This window comes from Acomys minous, assembly GCF_964271855.1.
Source record: "Acomys minous genome assembly, chromosome: 5".
In the NCBI taxonomy this organism is placed as follows: domain Eukaryota; kingdom Metazoa; phylum Chordata; class Mammalia; order Rodentia; family Muridae; genus Acomys; species Acomys minous.
In genome coordinates, this window is record NC_140494.1 from 38,823,231 (window position 1) to 38,844,919 (window position 21,689).

General features: G+C 40.0%; 1 protein-coding gene across 1 annotated transcript; it reads left to right on the forward strand.

Moving 5' to 3' along the window:
- Positions 1-809: 809 nt before the first annotated feature.
- LOC311598053 (uncharacterized protein) lies at positions 810-17,812 on the forward strand. The gene is made up of 4 exons (XM_084782849.1): positions 810-900; positions 8,171-8,297; positions 10,058-10,153; positions 10,947-17,812. Exons 1-4 carry the CDS (start codon positions 895-897, stop codon positions 12,974-12,976), a joined length of 2,259 nt encoding a protein of 752 aa, XP_084638975.1. The 5' UTR covers positions 810-894; the 3' UTR covers positions 12,977-17,812.
- Positions 17,813-21,689: the final 3,877 nt, after the last annotated feature.

The window sequence follows — 21,689 nt, forward strand, 5'->3', positions numbered from 1 at the left end:
ACCTATCTCTTGTCCTGCCCAGGTGGGATGGCTTTTTATTAAGCAAAAGGTTTGTTCAGAGACAGCAAGCAGTAATTAACAGCAAAATATATCAGACCATTTCTCAACAACCTGGAGCAGAGGGAACTATCCCATAATGCACAAGGGACACACCAACGTGATCCCAGGAGAGATGTGTAGAGGAGGAAAACATCATGAGAAAACACCTGGCGACTAGCCTTGATTTCCAAATCTTCTCTCTTAAGCTCCCGAGAAGCTGGATGGATGAGAGACAGGGTCACCAAGGATGGATTCAATAAGCATCTTAAAGAGATAATGCTCAGGCCTACATTAGCTTCCTGTTTCCATTTTATTTCAGTATCTGTATTTTTATTTTTAAGTTATTTTTTACTTATTTATTCACTTTACAGCCTCATCCCAACTCCCTCCCTCCTCTGCTGCCATTATTTAAGTAAAATGGATCAATCTAATTTTTCCATGTGGTAGTAAGAGTCTATAAGTAGATTGGAGCTTTAAAATCACATTGTTTTAGCAGAAGTAATTAGGAAACGTGATAAACATTACTGTGAAAGTCTCGACTCACAGGCTAAGATTGGGTGCTGCAACCAGAGGGCTTTAAAACAGCTTGAATCCCCTAGGGCTGTGCGGGTCCTGAAGCCTATTTCCTTCCTACTACACCTACTCACAGTTGGGGAGGAACCAAAGCACTGTACAAATCCTCTTCAGTGAGTTTCTGGAAGTCCTTCGCACTGATTTCTGGGAAATGTAGTCCCTATCATTATGACGTCACAAGAAAGGGTTGTGGGTATTGAACTTCCGTGTTCCGTATTCAAACTTGGCTTCTTCCCCAAGTTAGGCGAGTGTCCTGCTCAGCGCTGGGCTTGGATCTCTGACATGGAGGTTGGTGCAGGGAGCAGCGGCGTCCTGCAGATATGAGGGACTGTGTAGGGTGGCGGGTCCGGCGCGGAGGGAGCTTACTTGGGCTGAAAGGGAGACCGGGGAAGCTGTCATGGATGAGCTGTGCTGACTTGGGCTGGGCCACTGCCCTTGGGTGCAGGTTTGACGGGAGAAGGTTGGAAACAACAGGATTTCAAGGACAGGCTGAGTCAGCTGACCGCCTGTGCCTGAGGAGCTGAGAGAGCTCAGTCATCTTTGCTAGGGAAGCATGCTCCACCTAGCTGACCCAGGATCCCGTGGTTGTAGTCAGATTTCTCAGGACTCCTAGAACATGTAGCCATCGAGCCCCTCCTGTACTTTATGTCTGGCCTACTACTCCTGCTTTGAGCTCACAGAGGTTCCTAAAGTTCTCAGTTTCCAAGGACAGAATCCTGTGAGGATGTTAGTGCCGTTCCCTTTGGAAGGAATTGTAGGATTTATGGATGCTTGGCGTTGGACAGTAACCCCTAATGTACACCCCGTGACCTGAGTCACCTCAATACATTGCTGTGTAGCCACGGAATAATCTTGTAATTGGTATGAACCTATCCGTGCACAATCCACATAATTATGGATTTTACACTTGAGTAACATTCACTAGACAGTAATACCTCATCGATTCTGAGACTGTTTAGTGTCAGATGTGAGAGATGACTTGGTGTGCTGGGAGAACTGGATGGAGCTCATGATCGCTGGGAGGGGCTGGAGTGTCTCTGAAAGGGAGAGGAGAAATGGCGCTGCTAATCTGGCCGGCTCTGCGCGTTGTTCTTCCATCACGTGCTTTTCTCGTATCTGTTCACATTATCAACAGTGTCTCAGCTCCCTTCAGTGCACTCTGCCACTAAATGTGGCATCCAGGTTCACTGATGCTCCCTACATAGTTCTAGAACGATTTGCCCAAGTTTTTATACTGTGAGGGACTATAAGATGAATTTGGAAAGTTGTGGCAAACTGAGGGTCTTGTGATTTGCACAATAATAGGTTCCCGATGATGCAAAACCCACAGGTCTCATCTTAAAGGGCTAAGAAATAGTTTAGTCTGGGGCCATTAAGTACCCATGACCTGGGAACACAGATTTAGGTTACCCTGGATTCCATGCTTCAACAAGGAAGCAGGTTCATGGCTTTACAGAACACTGAACGTCAGCAATCAAAGAAAGGATGAAATACACAGGTGGGCGCCCCAGAGAGCAGGTCCTCTGCGCAGGGAGAGCTGTTCTGTGCGCCTGGGATACTGTCTGATGACGTTCTCAGCATGTGGGCGATAGACGCTCGTGTTCTGTCTTGTCAGTGGATTCTAAGAGGTTTTTATCTATTGTCACAAACTGTTTGGTCCACTCCAGAGTGAGACAAGGACTGAGTGTTCCTGAAGGGTGAAGCCAGCTCAAGGCAAGGCGGTTACTCCAAACCTGTAAAACTCCAGTCTGTGCGCAGCACTGAACGTCCTCATGGGCCATCAGTCTCTGCAGCCACAGCCACCTCTCAAGAGTTCTTCACTCACAGCCAGACACAGGCTTTTCAGGGTTTCTCCTCCGCAGCCCCTCCCCCTATCTCGGGTGACCTTGCATGTACTGTCACTCTTCCGTCAACCCAAGTGTGTGTGAGCTGGAGACTGACTTATGACATTGAAATCTACTCTTAGGAAGCATGGCCTGCAGACCTTGCCCTCTTTACTGGAACTTTCAGTGCGTTTCCAACCATATCTAAAACAGACACTCCCTAGTCAGTGCTGCTAATCTGTAGGAAAAATAATAACATTGTGTGAAGTGCAGAAAGCACACGGCCTTGTTCAGCCAACAGCTTCCCTGCAGTGTAGAGATGATACAGCAGCGTGCTCACATGTAACCTACAGGCACCAAATATTGACATATATATGGAATTAAACAGCCCTGCGATTGGAAGGTGAGCTTAAGCCTGTTCTGTGGTTCATCCCTGTCATCTCTGCTTTTCTGGGAGGAGTCAGGAGTCCTGGAGCTCAAAGTCATCCTGTGCTTCGCAGGTATAAGGCGAGCCTAAGCTACAGGAGACACTATGTTAGTAAAAGATTCTTTAAAAAATGTTTGCTGGGTGTAGTAAATACTTCTGGTTCCCATCACTTCTGAGCTCCAGCGACCTGATAGAAATCTGTCCAATTGGCATCTTACTACTTATCAATACTTACACATGTGCTTAGAGAAGTTCTACTGTGTTTGAAATGTAATTTCCAATTTTTCTCTAGCATCCTTTTGGTAATGACATCACATGTTGATGTTTAGAGAAACACGTTTGTATTTACTGTGTGGGGAAAGATTCTCCTCTCTGCCTGGCTTGACAGTCCCTCTGTATTTGCAGGGATTGTTCCTTATCTTTGCACACTCTTCTCTGTTAGTTTCTGCCATGACCTCATGGAGCTTTCTTCAGACTTTACCTGAATTTTTCCAGAACAGAGTTCAGGCTCTACAAATGGAGACTGACCACCACCCTGCACTGTCCTTCACATGTGATATCACAGCCATCCAGGCAGTAAAGCAAACTGCTAAAGGGAATATCATAAGGGAATAATTTGAAACCTGTCCTTTTCCATTAAAGAAGTCTCTTAGATGTATTTCTTGTAGACAACAAAAAGATGAATTTTGTTTCTTGGTCCATTCTCCCAGCTGTGTGCTTTGAATGGAGAACAGAGGGCATCACTTGTTCTGATATGTGAGTGTTAATTGTCGATGTGCTGCTCGGTTTTTGGTGTTGGTGCTCTCAGTGGCCCTTTGTGTTTTAGTAATTTGACTTCCTATTCATTCCCATGGTCTTTTGACTATGCCCATCCCTCTCTTTGGCCTAAAGTTCCTTCCTCTTCCTCTGAGAGGAGTCTGGCCTGCTATGGTGTGCAGTCCTGCCATTCTCCTCACAGGCTCATTTCATTTGATCCGAATGTTAATGTGGGTGATCATATGAATGAAGGACTCACTGATTTTACAGACTCAGATAGTAACCTTGTTATGTTTGACACGTCCTTCTTGGAAATCTCTGAAGGGAACTTGTGTTGGGTGATGTCACTCAGTACCTAGTGATAGCTGTGTACATTTCAGAAGCCATGCAGAGAAGACACAAACAATATTTGGACTGATTTTCTAAAAAATTATTCATTTTACATCATGATTGTCATAGTTCCCTCCCTCCCTCTTCCTCTCTCTCCCCTTCCCTATTCTTCAGAAAAGAGGAGCCCCCAAACTAATCCCAGGTCATCAACTCACAGGAGGACTGAGCACATCCTTTCTCCCGTGGTCTGGCAAGGCAGCCCCTGCCAGGGGAAAGTAACCAAAAAATCAGATAACAGAGTCCATGTCAGAGACAGTCCCAGACTGATTTTGATGAGCCTCAAATATAGAAAGAAATAAACCTGAGATGGCATCATTTTGTGCTTTTGAATTAAAATATATGTCAGTGAGTTCAGACATTTTTCAAATCCATATTTATGTTCTTCCACCTCCCTGATCACTGTCCCACAGATCTCCTCAGTTTCCGCATGAGGTTGTATGTGCCCTCCCTTCTCTCTGTGTTGCTCCTATGCAGCATCCCTGCAGGGGTCTTTATGACCTTCATGGCCAGCAGTTAACAAGGCAGGGGAGGCAGGAAGGCAGTTTGCCCAACACAACCCAGGAGCAGGTGTTGGTTCAAATGTCAGAAGTCTCACCCCTACTAATTTGTTTTAGGCACATCCTTGCACAAGCACGACAGGTAAAAACTCTTCTGTTGATGATTAAGTCAATCCTGTATGCATGATGAAGCATATGTAAATCTCTCTGAGGAACAAAGCTACCTACATACAGATCACATGTGTCTAACAGCGAACTCTTTGTCAAGTCTATAAAAATAGGTTTATAGATTGAATGGAAAAAGATTTATTAAGGAATGAGAAAAACCAACAGATACCAAAAAATTTAGACTATCATAAGGGAGTATTTTGAAACTTGTCCTTTTCCATTAAAGAAGTCTCTTAGATGTATTTCTTGTAGACAACAAAAAGATGGATTTTGTTTCTTGGTCCATTCTCCCAGCCTGTGTGCTTTGAGTGGAGAACAGAGGGAACACTTGTTCTGATATGTGAGTGTTAATTGTCAATGTGCTGCTCATTTTTTGGTGTTGGTGCTCTCAGTGGCCCTTTGTGTTTTAGTAATTTGACTTCCTATTCATTCCTTCAGAGTCTTGACTATGCCATCCCTCTCTTTGGCCTAAAATATTGCTTCCTGTATTTTCTGTATGTCTGGGTTGTAGGTTGTATGTTTATGTTGTGGATGGTTGTTCTTTCTCCTTCAGTTCCTGCAGATAGGTGAGCTGTGTGTAGTAGCCTAGGTTGGATGTCCTGGTCTTTTAGAGCTTGGAATGCATTTCTCCAGGCTCTTCTGGCTTTCATTGGCTCCACTGAGACTTGGCTCTTGTAATAACCGCATTCTTTCCCATGCAGGTTTCAGAATGCCATGAGGATTTTTTTTTTGTCTTGTCCAATTAGTGTCCTGTGTGCTTCTTATATTTTTATGGATGTGTCATTCCTTAGTTTAGGGAGCATTTATTTATGATCTTGTTGAATATCTGGTCTATGCCATTGCTTCAGGATATTTCTCCCTCGTCTATGACTGTAATTTTAAGGTTTGGTCTTTTCCCAATGTCTAACATTTCCAGTATGTTTTCTTTCTGCAGGTGTTTTCTTCTTTTATTTCATATTATTGGCTCATTTTATCTAGATAATCTGCTTTATCTGTAACCCTGCATATACTATCTTCTCCTGATTTATTCCATTTTAAGTTTTTCTTTTGAGAGGAGATTCCAGTGTGACCCTTCATATTGTTTTGTTTTATGAGTATGTAGGAAAAAAATGCTAGTATTATCTAGTGATCAGTCTACCTGTAGCAAACTTAGGTACTGTTTTATCATGTTTGTATGTCTGACTTCTTAATAGTTTCCTTTATTCTATTCAGTTATAAGTCAGCTCAATATTCTTTTAACACAAATAATTTATTTTTCTTTATATTCCCATTTTCTGTGATATTGAGGTCAGCTTAATGAAGTTGGAAATGAATTTCTTTAATTTTCATGAATTTTAACTAAACCATAAAAATAAAGCAATCAGGGCACTCTGGTACACATGTTTAATTTTGGATAGTATTCAGCAACATTAAAGAATGAACTATCATTTGTGACTATATTGATGGCGTTAGATTTGTGGGCACAAAGTATAGAGAAGAAAGGCAGGGAAGAAGTTGACAACAACAGATGAGAGACTATCTATTAGTACTCACAGAGAGAAATGTTTTGGGGACAGCCTCCCTCCCAAGATAATCTGTCTTACCTAAGTAGACAATACCAGAAAACAGAGACTGCAGACCTGCAGGGAGCCCCAACAGCAGCAGCACCTTCCTCATTCCCAAGCCCCTCACCTGCCTCTCTACAAGGTGAGAAAACTGGCTGTCCTCAAGTCATTCCTCTCTGGGTTGTAGCTGACCAATAAGGTTGAGGAAGGTCAGCCATAATCACATAGGAACCCTGTTTTTACAAGCAAGAATGTATCAGATGAGACGGGACATTATTGGTTCAGGCACAAAAAGCCGAGTCCCACATGATGTGTGACCATGCTTCTTGCACTCTTAGACTGACTTAGCTATGACATAAGCACTTCTAGCTGAGATCACTGGAATGGATACACTCTGCCTGGTGGTAAGGCAGGATTGCTGTGAGATTACAGATGACACCACCAGCCTTCTCACTCTTTTAAGAGACGAATCTCTGGTGGATCAACCTGTATCTACTCTCACAGTTTGATGAAGGAGAGACTTCAGGAGAGAAAGGTGGACTTTGTGCTGCAACAATTTCCTCATTTCCAAGCTGCTCACTCTGCTTCTGCAAAGGGTTGTGGCCTTCTATACCCCCTGTTAGACTCCTCAATTTCTCATGGAAATGAGTTTGTCTTCCAATGTGGGACCTGTCTGTGGAAGGTCAGATTCCTGTCTTTCTTCTGTTCTTTGGCTCTTAATGCTGCCTCAGATTTAGTCAGGTATTGACTCTAAATGATTTTAAATCAAGTGAGAGCTATAGTTTTTATCCCACTGGCCAGTAATATCGGGAAGAGGAAGCCTGGGGAAATATTGATTAATGAATATTCTTCTTCATTTAGAGAAGATGAAGGAACCTTGGGGTCCTGAACTCACAGGAATAATGTCGCCAAGTGGCTAGCTGTAGAGTGGTGGGGCCCGTGTGTGGGAGATGCGAGATGAGAAATAAAGAAAAACACATAAAGAAGACAAAAGCAGTAGCTGGGACCAGGAGGTCTTATATAAACGGATGACACAAAGGCAAACACATGTATTAAGAAATACAGCATGCTATATGGTATTAGCAGATGGAAAGTGGCCAAGGTCACCAGAGACCTAAGTCACACCATGTTGGCAATGAGAACACAGGATCCCTCAGATGCAGCTGCCTTAGGGCTGACCACCCCAGTCTCAGGAGAAGAGTTAAATCCCCCCAGTAGCTGCAAAATTGACTTGTTCATGGCACTGGATCCTGTGTCAGACTTGCCTGGCCAAGTCCACTACTAGACAGGGACAGAGAACTAAAGTTTCCTTTGTCCTTTCATGGGAGCCTCTGAGAAAGTCTTGAGTCAGTAAAGGTCTCCACAGCAACTTAACTTATTGCTAAATGTCTCAATTATAACTTTGTTAATTCACTTTGATTCCATTTATTGATCTACCCATTGGCTTCTCAAATCCGTGTCCCTTGGTGCACTGTCATTTGCATCACTCTGTTCATGCATGCATGTTTAAGAGGTTGTCTGATCCTCTCTAACTGCTGCTGGACACTTAGTTGTGAGTAGCCATGTGTCTCCTAGAAATCAGCTCTACGTCTTTTGGAAGAGCAGCAAGTGCTCCTAAGTGCCCAGCCATCTCTCCAGCCCTAGTATACTGTTTTGAGATGCATTCATTCTTCAACTTAACGGTTTTTAAAAGTACAATGTCCGTAGGAGTTTCTAGGATTCTCTGCCATTTACTTTCCTTAAACATCAGTCCTCTGTAACATCACAGAACCACATCACAAGCATTTTAGGGAAGTTACTTACCTATGTCAGAAGCACTTCCAGGTCTCCTCTTGCTCTGGGTGACCTTTAGATTGGTTTGGAGAAGTAAATGATGCCTATTGGTGTTTATGTGATTGTTGATGGTTATAATTAGCATAATATGTGGCAGTCACTCTTTTTCCTTTATTTCAGGATATTCTGTCATTCTCGGATGTGGCCATTTATTTTTCTGCAGAGGAGTGTGAATGCCTGGGCCCTGCACAGTGGAAACTGTACAGAGATATGATGTTGGAGAATTACAGCAACCTTGTGTTCCTGGGTGAGGATCACGTCCATGATGAATTCTCAATTAATTCTCATGAAACTTTGCTCCCTTTGTACAGTATCTCATGGGAGCTTGTGTTTCCACCAATGAAGTTCATAGGGAAACTTTAAGGAAAATTACAATTAGTCATATACTGCTGCTCCCTCAGACCAGCTCCAAGAACAGTGAAGAGGAGAGAAGAGAAAGTCTTGGTGACTCCATGGTGGGGAGAATTGAGCAGGTGGTGAACAGCTGGTTAAGGGAAACCGGCCATTGGTTAAACAACTAGCTTGAGGAACTAGTTGTTGAGGAGAGGTTGAGGAATGGAGGAAAAAGAAATACAGGAAACCAAGGTATATGTGGTACAAACTGAAGGTTTTATAGCCCAGGAGAACTTTATTTTCTGTCTCACATCCTTACTAGCTATTTGTCTCTGCCTCTGACTTGCTTCCTGTCTGTTCCTTCTTGCTGCTACTCTTTTCTGTGTCTGTCATCTGTTTGCTATTTGCCTTGGACTAGCCCTAGTATTTTATTTAAAGTGAAGTTAAATTTTTTTTCATTTTAGATTACATCATGATTTTTCTCATCTTTTACAATCAATAGAACATTAAACAACAACAACAAGATAACAGTCTAATAAGGAAACACAAATAGTTCTGAATAGCTTACAATAAAGCATACAGAAAAAAAATCAGTCAATTTCCAAGCAATGGTCAGCATAACCTGATTATTATTTCTTAAACAATACTCAGGAAAGTTTAATCATAAATTCCTCCGGCTGAAGCCACTGTGTTTACCTGTTGTTATAGCAACATAGCTTGAGCTAAATATTCTCCAATAAAGAAAAAACCTGACTTACTTTACTCCCAGTCCCAAACCAACAGGTGTGCTATCCAAGCCTAGGCTAACTGCCAAGGGTTCCTTTATTGTAAAATATCTGTAAAGCATCAAATTCCAAGTACATCTTCTATTGCTCTCAAAGCAGATTCTAAAGAAACTTTTCTGCAGCTAACAGTATCTAGCTAGGTACTGTTATGTCAAGATCCTAACTTTCTTTCATGCAGTTTCTGCTTGGTTGCTCACCGTCAGAGAAAAAAAAACCTCTCACATTGTCTCAAGCCTTTGGCCAGATGCCTTCTTTCTACATTCTCTGAGGGAAAAAAAAATGTTCCCTGTATCAATTTCCTTAGGGCTCAGAAATAAAGAGAAAAAGACAGTTTTAGGAGAAAAGGTAGATTTTTTTTTGACAAAATTACACCTGGACCATACATAATATTAAAGAGCAGTGGTGATCAGCCAGAGATCTTTGTAACTTTGTTGAGCAAAGCCTCGACAGCTGTTCTGGATGTCCAGAGATCATGCTGGACAGTAAGCGGTCTCTGGAACTTTGTCAAGCAAAGCCTGTACAACTTGTCCTCATGTCTGTGGCAATATACCTTAGAACTATTTCTTGTGTTCATGATGCATCCCCCATGTAAATGTATGCTTTATAGTATAAACTAAATGGTATAAGCACAAGTGGTATTCCTTAAAGAGACTGCCACACCCTTCAGTTTTACAAGTTTTCCTAGTTACTGAGGGACGTGAGGCTCAGGACCTGACAATCCTAAATTCCTCCTAAGCATTCTGAGGTACCCATCGGAAAACACAAAAAGAACTAATCCTCTACACTCTTATATTGTATCCTCATCGTCCTTATGTACAAAATCCCAGAAAGGACATGTTATTTCTCAGGAAAACATACTAACAGTGTTGTTCTCCTTTCCCACAAACAGGTCTTGCTTCCTCTAAGCCATATCTGGTCACATTTCTGGAGCAAAGACAAGAGTCTGCAGAAGAGAAGAGACAAGCAGCCGTCACCATGTACCCAGGTATGTCAGAATGAACGGGTCAGAGGACAGAGTGGGAGAGTTCAAAGATCCAACAGAAAGCCATCGAGACACAATGCTGTGGTGGAAATCATCATTTAAAGATCTCATTTTCTGTCTTTTGCTGCTGTCATTGGAAGACATCTATCTGACATTTAGAGTGTTTTGAGTCTAAGAAGTTTGATTCCTTCTACCATGAGGTTAACTTGTATTTACAGTGACAGCCAAAGCTCTGTTGTTTCTAAGTGAACTTTAACTTGGGTATTTATTTTCCTCATAAGATGTGCATAAAACATATTGTCTTGAATGCTTGAATTTTATTATTTAATATTATTATGGACAATCTTCTTCTGCAGCCTAACTTTCATAACTTCAAAAACTAAAACTCTGTACCTAGGATATATATAAATTGTGTATATAGGTATTTTCTAAGTTAGACTATATTTATACTTTGTTTTTATCTAGTGATAATATTTCTGTATCTACTTAAGGAAATAACTTTTGCATAATGCTACTAGAGGTTTTCTTGATTGTTCCTTACATGTTTGATGTTGATTAATGTTCCTTGGTTTCCGTATTCTATGTTATGGTCTTCTTACTTCAGTGGAAGGTTACACAATTCTCACCTATTATGTATTTTAAATTAGGCTTCATGGAATACAGGTACAGAAATTTAAATATAGCTTATCATTTATATAGACAATTCAAATATGAGTAAATGTTCAATTTTTTTTAACAATAAGCATTGTAGATATATTGCTCTGGTTTCATTCACTTCTCAACCTTTACTCACCAGGGGACAAATACTATACATGCAAAGAATGTGGCAAAGCCTTTCATTGGAAATCAAAATTTAGTAACCACCAGAGAATTCATTTAAGAGTGAAGCCCTGCAAGTGTGAAGAGTGTGACAAGGTCTTCCATGTTCCATCATTACTTTCTGAACACAAGAGAATTCATACAGGAGAGAAACCATACAAGTGTGAAATATGTAACAAGGCCTTCCATGCTTCGTCATTACTTTGTGTACACAAGAAAATTCATACAGAAGAAAAGCCCCACAAATGTGAAGACTGTGGCAAGGCCTTCCCTACTCCAGCACTACTTTCTTTACACAAGAGACTTCATACAGGAGAGAAACCCTATGTATGTGAAGTATGTGGCAAGGCCTTCCATTATCCATCAAGACTTTCTACACATAAGAAAATTCATACAGGAGAGAAACCCTACAAGTGTGACGTATGTGGCAAGGCCTTCCATTATCCATCAAGACTTTCTACACATCAGAAAATTCATACAGGAGAGAAACCATACAAGTGTGAAGTATGTGGCAAGGACTTCCATACTCCATCAGTACTTTCTAAACACATGATATTTCATACAGGAGAAAAACCCTACAAGTGCGAAGTATGTGGCAAGGCCTTCCATTATCCATCAAGACTTTCTACACATATGAAAATCCATACAGGAGAGAAACCCTACAAATGTGAAGTATGTGGCAAGGCCTTTAATTGTCCATCAGTGCTCTCTAAACACAAGAGAATTCATACTGGAGAGAAACCCTGCAAGTGTGAAGTGTGTGGCAAGGCCTTCCATTACCCATCACTACTTTCCGAACACAAGAGACTTCATACAGGAGAGAAGCCCCACAAATGTGAAATTTGTGGCAAGGCCTTCCATGCTCCAGCACTACTTTCTTTACACAAGAGACTTCATACCAAAGAGAAATCTTATATATGTGAAGTATGTGGCAAGGCCTTCCATTATCCTTCAAGACTTTCTACACATCAGAAAATTCATACAGTAGAGAAACTACACAAATGTGAAATATGTGGCAAGGTCTTCCATGCTCCATCAGTGCTCTCTAAACACAAGAAAAATCATACTTCAGAGAAGCCCTACAAGTGTGAAGTATGTGGCAAGGCCTCCCGTGTCCCATCATTACTTTCTTTACACAAGAGACTTCATACAGGAGAGAAACCATATCCATGTGAAATATGTAGCAAAGCCTTCCATTCTCCATCACTACTTTCTTTGCACAAGAGATTTCATACAGGAGAGAAACCATACAAATGTGACGTATGTGGCAAGGCCTTCCATTATCCATCATTACTTTCTTTTCACAAGAAACTTCATACAGGAGATAAGCCCTACAAGTGTGAAGTATGTGGCAAGGCCTTCCATTATCCGTCAAGACTTTCTGCGCATAAGAAAATCCATACAGGAGAGAAACCCTACAAGTGTGACGTATGTGGCAAGGCCTTCCATTATCCATCAAGACTTTCTACACATCAGAAAATCCATACAGGAGAGAAACCCTACAAGTGTGGAGTATGTGGCAAAAACTTCCAAGCTCCATCAGTACTTTCGGTACACAAGAGAATCCATACTTCAGAGAAACCCTATAAGTGTGAAGTGTGTGGCAAGGCCTTCCATGTTCCTTCATTACTTTCTAAACATAAGAGAATTCATACTGGAGAAAAACCCTACAAATGTGAAGTATGTGGTAAGGCCTCCTATTATCCATCACTACTTTCTTTACACAAGAGACTTCATACAGGAGAGAAACCCCACAAATGTGAAGTTTGTGGCAAGGTTTTCCAATATCCATCACGACTTTCTAAACATAAGAAAATTCATACAGAAGAGATATCACATGAGTGTGAAGTATGTGGCAAGGCCTTCCATTATCTATCAAGACTTTCTAAACATAAGAAAATTCATATAGGAGAGAAACCATACAAGTGTGAAATATGTAACAAGGCCTTCTGTATTCCATCCTTACTTTCTAAACACAAAAGTATTCATACAGAAGAGAAACGTTAAAATTGTAAAATATGTGGCCTGGCTTTCCATTGCCCATCATTAATTTCTGAATACAAGGAAATTGATATAGTTGAGAAACCCTACAATTGTGAAGTATGTGGCAAGGCCTTTAGAACTTTATAAATTCTTTCTACTCCCTTGATAACCCATTCTGGAGAGAAAGAAAAGGCCTCACATTCTGTGAGGGATGTGAAAAAGGCATCTCTACAAAATTATACCTATGTCAGCACATATTAACTCACAATGTGGAGAACCCTTTAAAATGTAAAGAATGTGGCAAAGTGCTCAACAATACAAAAAAAAAAAACCTTTAGGGGTCATCAAATAGTTGATTCTGAAGAGAAACCCTAAAAATATAAAGAGTATGCCAAAGACTTGAGAAGTTCCACAGTGTGTTCTAAATATCATATAATTCTGACGAGAGAGAAATGTTATGAGTTGAAGATTGTGGCAAAAATCTATTATTAGTCTTCTGATCTTAAGCAACATCAAAGATTTCATTTGTGAGAAAAACTACACAAATGTGAAGAATGTGCCAAGGTCTTTTGAATTTACTAAGAACTTTTGAAACACCTCATAATTCATACTAGACTGAAATGACACAAGTGAGAAAAATGTTGCAAACTGTTTTATAAGCTTTCTTGTATTTGTCAACACAAGTTGGTTCAAATTGAAGTGAAATAGTGTGTCAAAATGTTCATAAAATGTTTACATTTCCATATATATATATATATATATATATATATATATATATATGTTATTCATTCAGAATAGAAACCCTATAAGGTGGGGAATGTGGTAAAGACCTTATACAACACAAGACAATCAATAGTGGAGGGCAGCCATACCCATGTGAAGAATGTAGTAAGTTATTTACCATTCACTCAACATTTCTGACATCCATAGAATTTATCCTATACAGAAACACAACTGCAAAAGATGTAACAATGCCCTTAAGAGCTCCTTATCCCTTAAATAAAAGGAAAATACTCATACTTAGCAACAATCATACAAATATAAAAGTGTTGAGGTTTTTTTGTTTTGTTTTGTTTTGTTTTGTTTTGTTTTGTTATCATTCATCCTCTATTTTATATCAAGGAATTCTCACACAAGTTTCTACAGATGTAGAGTATGGCTAGACATTTAGTGTTTTGTTCATGTCTGTATCCACATCATAGGGTTCATACTAGTAAAGGGCACTACAAATGCTATGATTATGGCAAGGCCTTTATATGGCTTTCATATCCTCTGAGATTTCATACTAGTGAGAATCTCTACACACTCAAATAATGTGCAAAAGCCTTCAGTATATCACTAATCATCAACACAGAAGTCTACACACCCAAATGATGTGGACAAGCCTTTTAAAATATTTTTAGTCTTCATCAACACCAAAGAATCTTAACTAATGAAATGTTCTGTAAATCCTGATGAGACTTATGTTACTTCTGCTCTCAACTTCTCACACAGAGAAGCAATATGTGAGAGTCTCGATTGGGTAGATGACTGAATCTGATTGGGCATTGGTCATATCTGGGAGTCATTTTCATTCAATTGATGTAGGAGAATCTAGACCACGGGATGATGGCAGTGTGCCTTGCATGTGCCACACTTGGCCAGGTGGTCCTGCGTGCTTAAAAATGCTGCATAAACCCAAGCCAGAGTGAAGACAGAAAGCAGTGTGCTTCCATGGTTTCTACTTCACCTGTTGCCTCTAGATTTCAGCTGTGTTATGCCTTGGCTTCCATGGATGTTGACATGCACTCAGTGAACTGAAGTAAACCATTTTCTCCACTAAGTATTTTTCATCATGATCTTAATCACATCAACAGAAATCAAACTAAGTAAACAGTGTGGGAAATCTTTCTATTCTTTTTACCTTAGTTGTCATCAGAACCTCTGTAGTTGAGACAGTGTCACAAGGCTTTGAAATTGTGTCACCTATAAGCCTTAAGTCCACTAGAGCATTCACACTGTAAAAGAGCCCTGCGGTTACAAAGAATAACATTAAGATATTATTGGTTTTTTAATCAGTATTTCAACACCACAAAGGTCAAAGTGGAGAGGAATCCCATAAAAACAAAGAAAATTCAAATCTAAACCCATGGAATGTGAGAAAGTAATATTTAAGAGAATCTACTACAAACTCCAATGATATGTTATTTGACACAACTTCATATCAAGAAATTTGTTTTATTGAAAAACTCTACAGATACAAATAATGTGGAAAAATTTTTATTAAAACTCCATTCTGATTAACCTGGAATGAATTCATATTATGTAGAAGGTATGACTCTGGCAGTAATTTTGTCTAACATGTACATATCATAAGAGCAAATTATTTATAGTATAAAGCATTGTGTATAGGTGAGGAATATAATACATCTTTCATCCTTCCTATAATAGTGAGGACTAGAAGGGAATTAGTGTAGATAAATCTTGTGAATGTGAGGTGTTGGAAATTGAGGTAATGCTTGGAATCAATGTGACATAGTTTGATGTGCTGCAGAGAAACAAGTCATAGATTCTAGAATTAAGCAAATCACTCAAGACTGAGGATATCAATTTGTTACAATACCAAATTATTACATGGTCCCAAGATAGTGGAGATGCCAGTTGTATGAGAGAGAGAAGTAGAGAGTCTACTAAGACAAGCCGTAAGCAGTGAGTGGAGCATGCCTAGGCTGTGTCTTTCAGGTGAAGCTGGCAGGGTGGAGCCACATAAATACTTCGGAGTCAATCCCAGGACAGCAGAAGTCCCAGATATCAAAAGTGGAGCTGTCAGACTGTGCGTTTGTCCTGGATTTGAGGCTGATCCTTCCTTGCTGTCTTGTGTTTCTTCTGTTTAAGGGTCAGAATGTCCTGTGCCAATGTGAGCTAGAAGTACTCACTTGTTTTTATGTTGTAGGCACTCACAGTTAAGAGATTGCCTTGAGTGTCACATGAGATGTGGCCTGGGAATCTTTCATACTCTTGAAACTGTTCAGTGCTTTGTGGACTTCTCAAGTTGGATCATATTTTACTTATAAGATGGGTATAATATTGGGGAAAAAAGAAAGAATTATAAATTAAAGCTTTGTAGCTGGAGCCAGCATGATGGATTTGAGGACAGACTTGATTGTCATTTACAATTAATTGTATTAGTATTTCAAATACCGACAACATAGAAAAAAGGAATTACCTCTGAAGGTTGTGCTCTGAGCTCCATGCATGCGCGCGCACACACACACACACACACACACACACACTGCCACAATAAACGTAAGTTATGTTTTTGAATTGTGTTTGTGTTTTATGTAGACAAAGTCCAAGAAGTAATATTTAAATCTCAATTGTTAACACAATGAGATCTAGAATCAAGTGAGAGGCAAGTCTCTGGGTTTTCATTTGCAGGGCTTATTTTGATTAGTTGACTGTTGACTGTGGTTGGAAGCATCTGTGTGACTGTGGTGCTGGATGAAATAAGAAAATACTCCGAGAATGACCATTCGTCTCCTGCTTTCTGACAGTGGATGGAACATGAGCAGCTGCTTTAACCTCCTGTCATCTTCACTTTCTCACCATGTGTGATGGGAGAATAAGATTTGCTCCCAAGGGCTCAAAGAGTTGAATGGTTAGTCATCAGATAGTGGCACTAGTGGAAAGGGTTGAGAATGTCGCATCATTGGAGTACGTGTCACTGGGGATGGGCATCATGGTTTCCAAAGCTCAGGCCCAGTGTCTTGTTCATACTGATGATGGGTCCTGTGTAGAATTCTCAGCTCCTCCAGCACCATGTCTCGGCATCACTGTGCTCCCCACAATCATGATAATGAACACAACTTCTGAAACCGTAAACAAGCTTACAATTAAATGCTTTCTTCTATAGTGTTGTTCTGGTCATGGTGTCTCTTCACAGTAATGGAACACTGAGGAAGACACCAACATATGCAGTGACCTTGAACCATAGTCCAAATTAAAACCCTTTTAAAGTTGCTTTTGTGTCCTTATTTTATCACTGCTATAGAAATGGTTACCAAATCTTCATGCCAAATGAAAGTTTCAGTGTGACCTTTAATATATATGAATCATGTATTTCCTTCATTTTCCCTTCATTGTCCTCCCTTTTGCCCCCTTCTTTGCAAAAAGTGCTCCTTCTTCTCTTCACATATACCCTCACATATGCAGCTATATGGGGAAAAAAAAGGTATAGTATCAATATAGCCTTTTCTATTGTGACTGTTTCTCTTTTGAAAACTGGATTCCATTTATGTGATTTCTGTGTACATTTATGTTTGTTAATATATCACTTTGTTGCATCATCAATGTTAAATAAATGACTATTTCAAATTGATTTTTCTGCAAGGTAAGTGACATTTTATTTTTCCATAATTGGATATCTAGTTTTACCAGCACTATTTGTTGAAAAGGCTGTCTATTTCAGATTGTGGTTTTGATGTCTTGGTTAAAAATCTTACATCCGTTGACTAAATGCTTTTTCTTTGGTTGTTAGCCTTAAAGTACATTGGCCTACATTCTTATTTTTATGTGAATATTAATGTGGTCATTTTTACAACTTGAGGTTTGCAAATCCAGGAAGATGTAATATCCTTCTCTCCTGTAATGTCTTCTTTGGGTAATTTATTTTTTTATTTTTAATTTTTAGACATAAAGTCTTTCACCTCTTTTGTTCAGGTTGTTTCCATAATTTTTGCTCTTTATGGGGCTATTGTAAATGCTCATTTTTTTCCTTTGATGACTTTCTTAGCCCATCAGTTGTTGGTGTAATATGAAGGCTACTGATTTTTATAAATCATTTTGAACTGCTGTATTACTGAAATAAATTTTTGCTGTGGAGTGTGGAATTTTTTAATTACAGGATTAATATTATCTTCATATGGATAGTTTAACTTCCTCCCTTCCCATTTTTACCCTTTTGCTATTCTCTAGTCATTTCTTTAATGAAGTATTTGAGCCTATTCTTAGTTACAAATATATAGGGAAACCCTAACCTCATGTGAAATTTTAGAGACATGTTTTCAGTGTTTCCTCCTTTGAGGATGGTCTATGGGCTTGTCACACACAACCATCATGATGTTGGAAGGTTGTCCATTCATTCCCGCTTTCCTAGGGATTTATTATCCAAGTATTTTGACATTTCACAATTGCCTTGTCTGCAGCTATTGAGACAACTATGTGAATTCTTTTTTTTCTATCAAGATGGTATATTATACTCAAGGTTTGCACAAGTTGAGCCAACCTTTTGTCATGGTGATGAGAACAAATTGGTTATATGGTCTAAGTGGGAACTTAGTTGAGATTTTTAAATTTTTTTTATGTTCATAAGGAAATATTTCTGCAGTGGCTTATTGTATTTTGGCTTTTAGAGTTTTTATTTCTTTTTCTCTCATATAATACTTCCCAGCCACAGCTACTACTCCCACTTTCCCCCACCTCCCCTCTACTGAGACCCATCCCTCCCCATGTACCTCTTCAGGGACATCAACCTAATACTGCACAACAAGATGAAATAAGACCAAGACCCTACCCTCAGCTAATATCCACTTAGGAGAGTACATACTATGTTTCTCTTTCTGGCGCTGAGTTACATTACACAGGATTTTTTTCTAGTTCCATGTATACATGTACCACATTTTTATCTATTCTTCAGTTGAGGGACATCTAGTTTTTATACAGTTTCTGGATATTATGAATAAAGGGGCTCTAAACACAGTTAAGAAAGTGTACTTGTGGTAGAATGGAATGTCTTTTGGATATATGCCCAAGAGTGGTATTGCTGAGTCTTGATGTAGATAAATTCCCAATTTCCTGAGGAACCTCCATGTTGATTTCTAAAGTGGCTATACAAGTTGGCACTCCCACCAACAATGGAGGAGTATTCACTCATTCTACATCCTTGCCAGCATAACTTGTGTTATTGATCTTAGCCATTGTGATAGATGTAAGATGGAAATCTCAAAGTAGTTTTGATTGCATTTTCGTGATGGCTTAGGAAATTAAACAGTTCTTTGTTTCTTTGCCATTTGGGTTTTTTTATTGCATATTTTCTGTTTAGCTCTGTACCTGTAAAGCTGGCTTCTTTTAGCTTCTGAGTGAATTGCTTTTCTTGGCCTCAAACTCATAGTTTTGATTGTGAGCCTAGCTTTTAATGGTTGAGCCGTCTCTCCAGCCCTCTTGGCCTTAAACTAACTCTGGCAATCTGTTCTAATTTTCTGGATCCTTCTTCTGTTCCTTGTTCTGTCTTCAACTGCAACCTTTCTCTGTAAAACTGTACCAATAAAATTGTCTCCTCTAACCTGTTGTGGTTAATTTATCAATATGGCCTAATACTGTTTATTATTAGGCCTATAATTATTATTAAGGCAGTATTTTTTAAGCCACTAGCAATTAAGACACAGACACTTATTATATTTTAAAATAGTCCTTAGTTAACCTGGGGCAGGGCTGATATCAATCCTTTAAACTACTTCCCATAGTGGGGCAGGTCCATGCCATCTGATTCTAATAATTTCTATCAAGCTACCTCCCATCCATAATCCTAAATACTTGCTAAGGTTCTTCCTCTGTGCCAGATCCTCCACCCACACCGGCCATTTGCTTCTCCTTCACCTAACCCATGGCACAACCACCTGCTTCTCTCCTCTCCCCGAGTCTCTCTTCCTCCCAAGATTCCCTCTGTCTCCCCCAGCCCTGGAACCTTAGCCACGCCTATCCCATTTGCCCTGCCCAGGTGTGGTGGTCTTTTATAGCTCAAATAGGTTACACTTTTAGGCAAAGTACAGGTGGGGCAAAGACAGCAAGCAGTAATTAGCATCAAATACATCAGCCCAGCCTCCAACACTGACCTGCACCAAAATGTACAAACTCACAAATGAACTCAGCTCCACTGCACTGACTGAACAGAACTCAGCTGTACTCCACTCTGGATTGTACCAACTCTACCACACTGGACTCAACTGGCTGCACCAAATGGAACTACACTCCACCACTGACTCACTCTGTGCTGTTTTTAAGAAGCCTCTCTTTTCTGTCCTTTCTCGTGTGAGTTGGGTGTATCCTGTCTCTGATTCATTCTGTTAAATCTTTCTCTGATTTGTCACTTTGCCCTTCAATTAAAAATCACTTTCAAACATGGCTGCATTGGAGTCTCCTGAGTCTGGGCATCCAACCAAACTCAAAGAGCTGATGCTTCCTTTGAAGATAACCCCCTACATATTTCTCCTTTGTGGCTTTCTGTCAGATGTTTCCTGTCCTCTCTGATGTTTCTGTCAGATGTCCTTTGTTTTCTTCCAAATTTGTGGGCTTCCTGTCAGTTGTGTCACTTTGACCTTATATAACCATCCCCAGTCACTGGAGAGAGGCCAAGGAGCACAATATGGGGACTAGTATAAGGTACCAGGGGAAACTCACACCTGGAAGTCTAAATCTAGCTCCAGCATGTGAAAGGAAGGTAGTTGAGTAAGATAAACACTATAGGATATTTCTGTGCTTTTTTTTCAGCAATGCCTTCATTTAGTAGAATATTGTGGATTTGTATGTATGTATGTGTGTGGTTTTGTGTGTGTGTGTGCATTTGTGTGCATGTGTGTATTGTGCGTGGGTGTGTGAATGTATGCATGCATGTGAGTTGTGTATGTGTGTGTGCGTGTGTTTGTGTTCAGTAAAACTACAGCAGAAAATTCTCCAAACCTAGAGAAAGAAGCAGTCACTCAAACATAAGTGGCATTTGTGACCCCAAATACACGTACTCAGAGAAGAGCTCTCCTTGACACTGTAGGGAATCAAGAGAGATTGTGCTGTGGTGGAGCTGAGGTCTCATTTTCTCTACTAGACTGGGTATCTAAGCCATTAGGTTCTTGGCCTACCTGCTCACAGCACAAAACCCAACCCCTCCCTACTATCCTGAGAGTAAAATGCTGTTTGCTGAAAGAATCTTTGCTAAAATATGTGAAAATACAGTTAACAGTCAAATAAAGTCACCTCTTAAACTCTCATCATTTTAGGAAGAAATGGAGCACTCACAGTACACTGTGAACTAAGATATTCTTAGTCCCTGTCAGGAAAGGGAGAGAGTAAATATAGGGGTGGCCAGTATTTGCATGCAAGTGAAAAAGGGGGGGGGAGTACCTAGAACAGGGGAGAATAGGAATAAAGAAGGAGAAAAGGAGACCCTGGTTAACAGCCGCATGAAAGGACAGACCTAAAGATATGCAGCCAGGTAACCTACAAATGAGCCCAGCTCTCAGCAGGATGGGACATGGAAAAACCCCAAAGCAGGCCAGCCTGCATTCTGTGGGAGAAATCAACCAAAAGGAAAGTGAGAAAGAAAGAAAGAAAGAAAAAGACACAAGAAAGGATGAAACAAAGTAAAAGAGAGAGAATTGGGACAGAGCATTGTAGAGCTGGCATGTCAAATTTACATTGCATATTAAATAAAAGATGACCAAGAAATAAATTAAAGATAAAAATAAAGAGATGAACAACAACAATATACCAAGAGTGAAAGGGAAAGGTTTGAGTGTGTGCTTGCTGGGTCCAACTTCCACTCTTTGTATTCTTTTCTTGACCTCTAGGAACTTGAAGCACCTAGTTAGTGTTTTGCCTCTGGGAACCTTCAAATTAGAGAAAGTATCTCCTCTCCATATGAGTGTACAGTTGGGTAACAGATTCTGGGCTTATCGTAGGAGTTTCATCCCAGGTTGACTCATGACTG

Bases quoted from the DNA above. Each gene is read 5' to 3' on its own strand.
- LOC311598053 (XM_084782849.1), top strand. The intron at 8,298-10,057 runs GTGAGGATCACG...TCCCACAAACAG, and splicing joins CAGCAACCTTGTGTTCCTGG to GTCTTGCTTCCTCTAAGCCA. The intron at 10,154-10,946 runs GTATGTCAGAAT...TTTACTCACCAG, and splicing joins AGCCGTCACCATGTACCCAG to GGGACAAATACTATACATGC.